We start from the raw sequence: 12,637 nt of genomic DNA, 5'->3' as shown, positions 1-12,637 counted from the left end.
AAATCCCTCAGCCTCTCTGTCTCCTGCTCTTTATTTCTGTCTTTGTATCATTTTAAATTGCCCTCACAGGTTCTTTTTTAATATTATTTACTCAGTGTTTGTGTTTTTAGCCCTTTCATGGATATGATACATATGATCAGATAAAAAGGAGCAGTCAACAAATCTGTGTAATGTTATAAAAAAAGATTTAAAGAGGTAACTAAGTCTGCCATTTTTTTATATATAAAACCTGACTACCCAGAAGGCTTTTCTTCATACCATAGCTAGCAATCTAATTAATACTCTGAGATGTTGGTGTCATGTATTAATATTCCATAAGGACGGGTTCTTGAGATGATTATGATGATTATCCTAACCATGATTAAAACATTCCTCTGATGCACTGTCCCTCTTCAAGACAATGGATCTTTTCAATTATTTTATATGATGTGCTGCTGCTCTGTTGGCAATAAATTGTGAATCTGTGAAATGCACAAACATTAAAGCACATATCCACATCTGCTACTACAGCTCCTCTGGTAGATCATCTAGAGTGAGGTGCTAGCAACACCAGGGCCATGACACAGTGTCAAACCTACATTCATACTGATAAATAAGTAAGTTTCTCTGGATGAGAGCATATTCCAAATACTGTAAATACAACATGGTTGTGTTATATTAAGAATTATTACATGAAGATAAAAGAAAAAACACCCCACATGTGCATTTTCAAAAACAAACAAACAAAAAGAAACATATGAAAGATGTTGTTACATGGAATGACTTTGACTGTTCATGTTATACGGTCGCTACTATAATGTTTTATATATGCAGTGATGTTTGCCCAGTATTAATGTCCACTGCTAAATTATATATGAGGAGCAAAGTTTGCTATTAAAATACCAAATACCAGGGCAGTCCATCATTTCTGCAGTCATAACTACATAACCACCCCATGATGATGTATTCACTGTGTCTTTATCATACTATCCACTACTGCTCTGCTTCTCTGTTACATCCAATGACCTTCTGTTACGTCGGTAACAAGGGGTTTACCCCAAAGGAATCTTGCTTTAAGATAATCGTATGACACATCATATTGCTACACTATTACACATCACAGTGCGAATCATTTTGCCATTGACTGAATGCATTACCTATCTTGTTGCCAGATAAATTTATTTGGGTTATTATGAATGCATATTTTCCCAATTTTTCACATAAAACTGAACTGAATACATAGCCCCAAGACACCAATACAGCTAATATAAGTCAGAGAGGGAATAAAAGATGGTAGCAAAGTCTGTTTTGTTCTGCCTAGCCTCTGTGAGCATTCCTCCATTATCAGCTACTCTAACAGTTTTGGATCAGATAATCCTTTACCGCTCCTTATCCATTGTAGACCTGTATGTGATCGTCGATCTTCAGCCTCCTGGACTCCTGCTATCTTCGCACGCTGTGTCGGCGACACAGCCTGAGTGGCTGGCGGCTGCATTAATTATGTTTCAGTTTTGTCAGCACATTAGATGCAGACACTGATGGCGGCTGGCATGTCATTAAAGCGCTGGACGGTGGAAACATTTGGACTTTTTGACCTCCAAACAAAATGGCAGCTTTTCCCCTCACCACCTCATGTTGTCACTTAGCGTCAGCAATCAGGAGAGTAGCAGGACTTTAACTAGAGAGGTCAGTCCTACTTCCTTTAAGTAAGGACACATTGGCTTTGCCAGCATATTGCAGATTTTTGATGGAACCAAGCCTCTTTCAATCCCCTTTACAGGTGACAGATGCAGTGACTTGATGAAACATGCAGCATTTCTGTGAATTTAGCATTATTTTGTTTGCACCAATACCACTTGAGCCTGCTCTTCAGCCTAAGGAGACACTGGCAGTGGTTATTTCTAGTTGGATTGTGTTTCATGTGAAGCTCTGAATTAATGAGAATGGCAGCCTCCGAAGGGCACAGGGGCAATGGTGAGTTCCAGCTAGCTTTATAAATGGAACCAAGTGACCCTTGCTACAAGATTCACATTAATCATAAAGACATGGAACCATGTCCCTGTCAGAAAAAGCTGGTCTCCTAACAGCCCTCTGATGATCTTTTTCATGTCCCATACCATATGAGCATCCTTGGGTTTATAAACATACCCATCATTCTATTAAATGGTTCTATCAGTGTGAACAGTGGTTTCTCAGGCAAATGAAGCGATAAATAGGCAATGCACAATTGCCTAGCAACGGGCAGTGGCAGTAATGATGCTGTCCATTTCGGCTTTTTGCATGATATTTTGTTTTCATGCTTCCTTAGATCATTGTTTGTAGAGAAAAAAAAGAACATGGTTTCTTAAAATGAGCCTCTGCTTCCATTGACTGTTTCCATTTTTTCCAAGGTGAGCCACATTTAGTTTTGGCCACTAGCCTCACAACATCTGTCAGTGTTATTTGTCAGCATTTCCGCCTAATAGCTGCAAATACCCTCTACTGTGTGCCCTATCTACTCATGGAGCCCTACAGTGGATTGGCATCCCTCTATCTTCTCATTAAGCAGCTCTCTCCTCACCAAAACAAACATGGCTCTTCAAGGGATCTGACTCAATAACACAGACAAATTGCCTTCTGTCTCCCTGTGGAGATTTCCCTTTTCTGTCTTTTCTTCTTTCACTCTTCTCATTCCAGATTGAAGAAGTAGCTCTGACAGGCATCAACCTCTCTGTTTGTTTAGGACCCAAATGAGGAGTCGAGCCAATTGCACGGGATTGGGGAAAGGAGCTATCGAACCTGCGTCTGTCACCTTCGAAAAGCACGGCTAAGTAAAGCCATTGCTCATGAGTGACTTGTGGATCACACACGAGTAAAAGGGAGCTGACAGAGCATGTGCATGGAATGAAAAGGCGTAGCCTCGTAACCCAGTGATAGATCAGTCTTATTCACAAAGATAAATTACAAGGCTACAAAGCTTATCTTTAATATGCTGTAACTGAATCGTGCAGTATTCACAGACCTGATAGCTGACAAGGAAGAAACTCAGTAGCCAAACAGAAAGCAATCATGAAATCCTTTTAGCTTCTTGTATTCAGAGTCAGTGGTATACGAGACTTATGGTTTTTGACCTTGTGAGATCAAAGGCATGCTGTAAGAATCAGCTATACATATGCATCCTTTCACATCACATTATGCAGTTGACATCTGTGCAAGCTCCATGGTTTGGATACAGTACAACTCACAATAACCAAATAAGGGCTAAAATGATTGCTTCCTGTAATTGCTAGTCTCAAGATTCAAGTTTGCATGCACTACCCTGAGCTCCAATGCCTTCTTACCCTTTGTGTTTTTCACAGTTAGAGTGAGGCCTGGGGTTATTGTCCTATTAACTTCTGCTCAGCAGCATATCAAAGGAAGTGGGACTCCGGTGGGAGGAAGCTGACAGTCGGGGGTGCTCGTATCCCATCAGCCCCAGATGGTGGGGCAAATACTGAGATGACTTCACCCACCCCACCCCACCCACCCCTCCGGGTGGCTTATGGCAATGTCACTAGGCCAACACATGGCACATTTAAGCTGAAATGAAAAACGTGGATGCCACACAGTAGATACATCTCAGCTGATATATCAAGTTGGACTCGATTGGGATTTGCCAGAAGCGGGGTCATGCATTGGGGACAAAGTGACAACTTATGCTGAATCACAGACAGTCTTTACAATATGGCAGACTTATTTTCAAACAGTTAGGAGGAATAATTTTGGAGATGGTTCATTCAGATGTTAAGACTGTAGTGATGTGCTTTTCATCTCAGCCTTGGCTCTCTCTGAATTTCAGAGATTTGTGTAAACATTTTGCTAAATAATTGTTATCCTATGTCCTTTTCCCAATACAGAAAATAAAAACATTTTAATGATTTTTCCACTCCAGCGTTTACTATCTGACTGCCTTGGTTAAGTCACTGAGACACTGAATGCTTGAAAATCTTTATTTGTACAGACAAACTTTCATGCATAAAAATACAGATCAAAGTGTTTCACATAAAATGCAAAGGCAAATATAAAGAGCATAAAAAAAGAAAGTATTAATATGACTATTAATATGACTAAAATATTAATATGACTAGAATAGAGATTTAGGAAGTAAGTAAAACTGTTATACACCTCTCCACATATATCAAAAGAACCAGTATGGAATTTAGAAGACCACATATGACCTACAGCTCTTCTAAAACTCCTGAAATTTAAAACTCCAAATCAAGACTGTTAACTGTTGCCAGCCCGGACTGTTGCCAGCCCGGATGGTATATCATTACCATGTAGCTACATAGGCAAAACCAGCAGCAAGCGGTAATTCAAATGGTAACTGACAGTGTTTATTCATACTAATAATAAAACTACCTGTTTCCTACATGTCATCTGAGTATGGTTGTCCTCTAGTTACATGAGGGACATCTGTCTCTGTCCTTAGTAAGCAGAAGTTTGTAGGTAGCTGTGAACTCCTGCTTCCATCAGTGACATTAACTCCACTGTATTCACAGTCCTCAGGCGAGCGTGGCACTGTTTCAGCTGTGCCTAGCTGGCGAGATGCCAGGGGCCTTTCCCTTCCATAAGCAAATGAAGTGCATGGGAATTATGTGGAGTTGAAGTGTCATCTGGGCTTTGAAGTGTTCATGCAAAGTGACATTTTCAGCGTGGAGGAGGACACACTGGTGGTGGTCTCTCTGCAGTGAGCTTTAACAGTCCCAACAGACAGAGTTCAGTCAGCCTCTATCCTTTGATCTCTTATCCCCCTCCCTTTATGAAGTAATGAGTACTCAGTTCTAATTCAGCATGGACCCACCTTCTTTGTGAACTGTATTCAGCATTATTTCTGGCGCTTGCATGCATTCAAGGCATTGTCATCATTTAACTAGAACATTAGACAAGGTACACTGTGGAAATGTCAGCGTTCCAAGTGATCCAAGATTTAGAATTTTCCCGTATTTATATCAATTAGGCCCCTGATGACAAGTTTAATAAACATTATAATATTTATAAATAATAAACATTATTTCCCCTCATTAACTTATTTATTCATTGTTAAATTTTTCATTACTATTAATTGGTTTTTTGAACATTTATGGTCAACAAAGCATTATTTTGTCACATGAGGCTGATCAGTACTGATTTGGAAGCTTCAGACATAGCAATGTGCATGTAGTTTCAGTGCCTCTGGTTGTACTGTGTTGTTTCAGTGCACTAGGGGGTTGGTTCACTGGTTATTTTGTGCTCGTAGTGTAGACTTACTATCCCAGAACACCTTAAGATGGTTACTGACTCTGCACTATACCTCAGTCTACTGAGGTATACTGTTGTTATACTACTCTTTTTTATGGGAGTGTCCATTTGCATGTAAAATATATTAAAAATAGTGTAAAACCTACCACAATCGAAATTATGCAATTAAACATCAATACAAAAAAAGAGTAACAGGATTTCTTTTGTCTTTGTTTTTTTATTCTTAAATGTTGTTGATATCTTGTGAGATTGCAGAAAGGTTTGGTTCTCAAGCTTATGATTATAAAAGCACTGAATCAAATTTTGTACGTACAATGGCACATTTACAGTTTAGGCAGAACAGAAGCGCAGCCTCAGTATAACTGAATCTGTGTGGGGTCGCATGGACAAAGAATGCAACAAAAAGCAGCAGGACAGAATTCACCATGGGTCCTTTTATTTTGAGCAAACAAATACTGCCCAGATAAACAGATTTTTACAAAATTGTCTTGGTTGACTTTTTTACAGAACCATATGCAAAATTCACACTGGTGTGTGTATTCCAGTGCAATAAATCAATCCAGGCCACTGTAACATCTCAGTTTTCCACCAAGGATCAATAACGTGTTATCTTACATCTATTCACCTCTGTAAGATGAATTTATCAACAAAGCATAAGGCAGTCTAAACATAAGGCAGTCTTCAAATCCTTCTCTTGGAGGGTCATACCAATACCTAGCTGGAGGCTTTCCAAAAACTCACAAATCAATTCATCAAAATTTCTCTATCCATTCCACAGGGACACCCAGACAGTCCAGTCAGTTTAGTTTTTTCCCACCTCCAAGAACACCTGTACCAGGTATTCAGTCTTCCTGGTTGTCTGAGTTATATGCACTGGGAACTGGGACAGAGCGAATATGGGGTCTGTCTATATGTCCATGCTGGGACACCCGGTTTTAAGAACCCTAATTCATTTTGATGAATTAATTCATGATTTCAGTGTGGTGGGCTGGAGCAGAGACATCGTGATCCAGGGCAGGGTTGCTGGCCTCCAGGACTGAGGGTTGCAAAAATCAACCACAGAGCTGCCTGCACCTCCAGTGGTGGATTTCTAGTGTAATTGAATACTCAACTGAAAATCTAAAGGCCCCTAAAGGCAATACATTTATCAAATAGATGCTTCCTCCCATCCACTGACTGTGCAAGAATGATCACACCGTAAAACCGCTTCCATCACATCACCTTAGACCTTATGTGCAACACCAAGGGGGTCTTTTGTCTCTTTCTTTAAGGGAGCTCAAGCATAATTTAACACACATCTCCGATAATTAATTTTCAAATGAGAGCACTGGCATGATAAATGCAGAGCCACACAAATCGCCACGACGATGCCCAGACGGGCTGGCTGCTTCATTCTGCAGCCACAAGATAATTTTCAAGAATCCATCATCAGACGTTATCTGATGAAAGCCCAGCAGTAATGAAAGGCCACACATCTGGTATGTCAAGACCCTCACCCTCCTCCACTCTGAAACTGGAATGTGTCCACCTCAAAAGCCCATTAAAGGCAAAGACATGGCAACCTCAGAAGAATATTACTTGATCTGCAAAACCACTCTTAAAGAGATATTGCCTGACATTTTCCTGTTACTTTGACAGTGCTTACAGTCTCTGCATTTGTGTGAAATAAATTACTTTTTAAATTATTTTAAATGTAAATGAGGAAAATGAGCTTTAATTGCTAGGAACACCTGACTTGGAAGCAGTGAAGCATTTAAAAAACACACAATAATGTTTGCAAATAAGTAATTTCATGTCTTGTAGGTCACACTTTAATTCTGTCCCAACAGAGAAGGAACACTAGGTCAGTGCTTGCCTTTCAACTAAAAACATATCCAACCACTATGAAAGACATTTGAAAGAGATCTTTTCTTTTTTTCCCTTTTTTCTCTTTGCATTCATACTAAAGCAATTGAAGGAGAACTACAGCAAGGCGTGTGGGACATAAAAGAGTACGAAACAGCCATCGACAGTATGTGGCATTCAAAGAGAAGAAGCTTAGCAAAGAAAATTCAATATGTGAGCTGGTCTCCTTTTAGCATCTGTGACTCTCAAAGGATAAGGTCTTCATGGGGAAATTCAGCTCTGTGCTTTAGTCTAAATTTGGCATTAAACCACAGTATAATCTCAGTTTATATGTACATTGCAATTCTAAGTCCTCAATTAATTTATCTCACATAACAGTTAGCATCAGAGTCTATCAGTTTATTTGCTTACTCATTTCAGCCCTCAGCTTCGACTTAGAATACGTTTATTTTCTTATATCCACGGGTGCCCCACTGTCATATTAACGCATTAATATGGTGATCATATGAAATGAGTGCTACTCTAGGTTCCAGTTTTATCTGAATCCAACTGTAGGATTCAGTTTGGTGATATGTGAATCCAACTAGAGGATAAAGAGACCAAAGAGAAATGTACCCTTTAATCCATCTATCTAACCATTAAATCTAACTTCAGAATTCTAAGTTTGTGCTTGTTTACAATAGATGCATATATGGAAAGCACATTCTCTGATTAAGAAATCTCTTCTTAACTCCTATTAGTTGTAGTGTATCTTAAGTTTAAAAAGATATGATACACAATAGCATCTCCACTTTAGATCAGTAATGTTTCATAGCATCAATAATTTAATGCACTAAGGCCCACACCACCTGTTGGTGGGCAGGTACAGTATGCTTAAACACTATTGATTCTATTCTCAACATATTGCCTTCCAGTCACTGAATACATTCTGGCTTTTGTAAAAACTACAATGTATTTCATCACTTCAAATCAGTCTAAGCCAGAATTTCCAGAAGACAATTTCCCAAAGAGCAAATGAGTAGAAGAAGCAGAGAAGCAAGAGTTTGTGAAGCCAGGCTGAGGTGTGGCTGCTCTGGGTAGAGACTGCGCTTCATCACAGGTCCACAGCCATTTACCTCTCACTTTATGAGAAGACTCCCAAAATGGCCTCAGACCAGCAGAGAAAGGGCCACTGCTATCAACTCTTAACCCCAGAATGTCATAAGATTCGGTATGTAATCATGGTTTCAGTATTGAAAGTCTCCTGCTGTTCTTTGCCTACAGCAAGCCTTAAACTCATACTCACCTGCTCACTAAGAAAGCTGCCTTCAAAAAGCCTCCTACTTTTGACCTTATAATGTTGAAATGAACAACTCTATCACATTAATGCTCCAGTCAAAAGTCCACCCCCTTCTTTCCCTACTGAGGGAAGAGTTGTATTTAGAATGTTAAATTAGCTTAACTCTACTGAAGCTGCACTGTGACATGCAATCAAACCTGTGAAGGACTGACTATGGATGTGTTCTGCTTAACAGCGCAGGCTTGCTAGTAGCTTTACAGTAACAGTGGGCCAAATCAATTTTGGACTTTTAAATTGCAAAGATGACCTTAGCTTGGCAGGAGCTTCACTCATGATTTGCAGCGGCTACCATTCATAGACTCTTTGACTATTAACACAGGGCACAACCTGAGAACCTTTTCCTGTCCCAGTAAAACGAACAGAAAGGACGTTGCAGACATACTTGCCTATTGGTGATATCACTTACTCAAATTTTTTTACTCAAAGTTAATTTCTCTATATGGGTCAAGAAGGCACAATATTGTGAAGAAGCACCAGCAACCAACTTAGCATTCTCAGCAGACATGCTCCTGGCAGGCAGAGACTAATTATATATTCTCAGTATTCAAGAATTTAGTTATTCAAGATGTTAGAAGACCAAACATGCTATAATCAACATGCTATAGTTGGGTCACTTGTTCCAAGTTGTATAAAAATACACTGTGCAAGATTAAGTTAGTAGGTATACTGTCTTTTCTGAATGCCTAAATTAATAAATAAAAAAGCAAGTAATTTACTTTTGTATGAAACATAGTTTTCAAAATCTACATGCTATTCATTTTACCATATATTGGTCTAAGCCAGATACCAGACCTGAAAAAAATGTGGATTTAGTTTTCAATCTGAGTTGCCTCTTTAAAATGCTGTGTCAGGATGTTTGAAGGGGATCCAAGGTATGATTAATAGTCCGCCTAAATTTAAAACTGTTACTAGCTATTAATATCAGAAGGATCAGTTCTACGGACCTCTGATTGGGACACACAGTCAAACTGCTTAGCACTGAACCAGCAATGTGTGTTATTTTAATGCTGGATCTCCAACTGTGGTACTAATCAAATTCTTCTTGGCAGGCGAAGATGGCAAGGAACCTCTGTCTCCTACTACTGATCACTGAACAAGTCAGTCAGATGTCTACTTGACTGTGTGGGCAGAACTTGGTTGTTGTTAAATGATTGGAGTTCTCCTCCAGGCTTACTTGAGATGACAGTTCTACACACTGGAAGAATAGAAATACACACTGGACACCTCTACCATCACAGTAGAAGACAGAGTAGAAGCAGAAATACTGCATGAAATACAACCTCCCACCCAATTAGATCTAAAGCTAAAACAGGTTAAAACCTCAAGCAATAATAAAAAGAAACAATCAACAAACAAAAGTTTAGAAAATTATATACTCAACCTTCCAACAAAAAATAGAAGTTAGTGACATCTTTTTTTTTTTGCTCCACTGACAGCTTGTTTTGGAAACACAGAATACTCAAACCCACTTTTGCTGTTGTCCTGGCCAGATGAAACCAGGCTTTCATCTCGTGTCATGTTGGGACCCTTTGCTGTCCCAGAGGTCACAATAAGAGGTGTGTAGCTGCTTTCCCAGGGACACCAGATCTGAAAGGACATCCCCTCGTTATTCCTCTCAGAAATGTTAGATGTTTTCCTCTGAGAGGCAGTGGCGGCCATTATCTTTGTCACCTGACACAGATGACACGGCCATGATGGGTCCCCAGCTTTATTCTGGTGTCTCTGTGGTAAATTTGAGACCATCCATTTGCTTGTCCTCAAAGAAGAGCTGGCCATTTCATTTGATACTGTCAGCCAAGATACGGGGCATACTTAGTAAGCATGCATAACTCATAAATGATTGAAAAGGTTTTTACCATTCCTGTTTTGCTATATTTTGGGACATAAAGCTGTGGCTTGCAGAAAAATGAGACTTCTTCAAATATTTGATGTAACTTGATTATTAAGCCACTCTGCAATTTTGTAATGTACAGGGCTATAAACCTAAATCTTATTGTAAAACAAAATACATTTCCAATTGTTTCTTATGGCAGGTTAATTCATCTAATCTCTATCTTTTATATATTTTATTACATGCTTGTTTGTTTGTCCATCTCATGTCAAGTCCTTTGTACATTAAAGGGTTTCTGAGGGAAACACTATGGTATATTAGGTGTGAACAGAGGAATATTTGTCTCATGACAGTTCCCAGATTTACGGAGATTATTATTAGCACCGCGATTTTAGATGCAGTCTGCCCGAGACACTCAGTGTCTTGATTCCTACAGTGCTCTCATTAGCTCAACGGATTTGTGAGAAAACGCACAATGTCCTCTCCAGCCTCACAATTGCTGCCCCAGAGGGAACCATTTATAAAGCGGATGTTGTAGAGAGTAATGAAAGGAAAGAAAATTGCTGCTCTAATGCGATGCGTTAGAGTTGAATACTACCGAAGAAATATGGGAATGGAAACTGAACTTGCAATGTAACTGAATAATATTGCGATCAATGCTGAGAAGCGCTCTAACTGAGAACAAGAGTTTTCCATTCTATATTAGTTACAGCAAACAGTTCAGACCAGCACTAATTACTAATGTCCCTGGATTACGGCTTGCTAAAAAGCCACTATTTTATTTTTATTTTATTTTATTTTATTTTATTTTATTTTATTTTATGTATTTTTTAATGTATTATTGGTTTAATTTTGGTTAAGGATACCAGTGTTCAAAACAACGATTACAGCTAATAGAAGCATCTCGACTTCTGTTAGCTATCTACGTAAATTAAGTTTTTCATTTTACATGTCGTTGCGATTCTAATTTAAACCATAAGACAAAAAGAAGAACGCCCTAGGCTTAGTAGACATAAAAAAGCAATTCCCATAGTTTGCTAAGAAAAACAGCTTTGAATTAAACCTACCACTCACAGTCATCAAACAAGCATATAAACACACATTTACACGTGGGAGTGTTTCTTTTCACATATCAGTAGCCTATACAGTTCGATACGTTTCTCACATATGTGCCAAGGAAATCTACAGTTATGCTGGAGCCGTCTGGGTCTTCGTGACCTCGTATGGTGAGGGAGTAATTTCTGCATCACACCTCGTTGCCTGGTCGGGGGGTCACCGGACCGGAATTGTCACATTCGTTGAAAGTTAATTTGGCCTGAGTAACATTCGAGGAAGTCTTACACGTGGGCCATTTAAAAATTCTTCGCTGGTAATATACCATACCATTTTACACCATGGAATAAATACTGAACGCCTTAATAAAATAACGTAATTAATGTGGAACCTATGACATCTATGACATGATACAACTGCCGATGGAACCAAACAACTGAATTTCAGACTCATTAAAAAAAACTCAAACTTCAAGGCAGTGAACTATCCCCATGCACCCAATAATACTTACAATGAATAGCACCTATTGTTGAGCTGAAGACGGCGAGCAGACTCAAAGTGACGACACAAGACCACGACTTTCCCAACTCCATGTTGCTTAAGGCTTCAGTCGGCAGTATATCCTAAATCTGTACAAAAATAAATGTATTTCCAAAGTGATTCGCAGGCGAGCGTTTCAGTTCCAGTAGCTAATGTTCCTCTATCCTGCCACCAGCGAGGCGTCAAGGGGCAGAATGCTCACCAAACGCGAGAGAAGCTCTTAAAGACACCCACTGCTCCCAAAGCGCCGTCATCGGCATCTCTCTCTCTCCGTTTCTTTCTCTCTCTCTCTCTCTCTCTCTCTCTCTCTCTCTCTCTCTCTCACACACACACACACACACACACACACACACACACACACACACACACACACACACGCACAGACACACTTATTGAGTATATGACGTTATCTCATGTTCCAAAACAAACGCAACCAGAGAGGAACGGAAAAAAGTGCGAATTTAAACAGTTTGGAGCATCGGTATGTCGCGCGTAGAGACGCTAATGAGGCACAGTTTCAGGACCATAGATAGTTACGCGGAGTTCCAGTGATAGCACAGCTATATATTTGGAAAAGCTTTCGGTTTTGTTCAATTTGTTTTATCTCTGACACATATCACCAGTGACACATCGCCTAGAGGGTGACAATGCGCGCTCACGGCAGCAACTTTGCCAAGGACTTTATGTTCGAATGTTTTAGCAAGTGAAATGAGGCTATAGCCTGGGCTATATGCCGAGTCCTGTCCAATGCCATTAAAATACTATTCACCTGGTAAAAAACAACACCCCAC

General features: G+C 39.6%; 1 protein-coding gene across 1 annotated transcript in view; it reads right to left on the bottom strand.

Moving 5' to 3' along the window:
- The window catches only part of cntnap5a (contactin associated protein family member 5a), a 65,759-nt gene extending 53,749 nt beyond the window's left edge, over positions 1 to 12,010 (bottom strand). The window contains 1 exon segment of the mRNA XM_035522790.1: positions 11,818 to 12,010. Coding sequence (XP_035378683.1) covers positions 11,818 to 11,899 — 82 coding nt within the window. The 5' untranslated portion in view covers positions 11,900 to 12,010.
- Between the last annotated feature and the right edge of the window lie 627 nt (positions 12,011 to 12,637).

This window comes from Electrophorus electricus, chromosome 25, assembly GCF_013358815.1.
Source record: "Electrophorus electricus isolate fEleEle1 chromosome 25, fEleEle1.pri, whole genome shotgun sequence".
NCBI lineage: Eukaryota > Metazoa > Chordata > Actinopteri > Gymnotiformes > Gymnotidae > Electrophorus > Electrophorus electricus.
The sequence above is the reverse complement of the archived record's forward strand: the minus strand, read 5'-3'. Positions and strand labels throughout refer to the sequence as shown.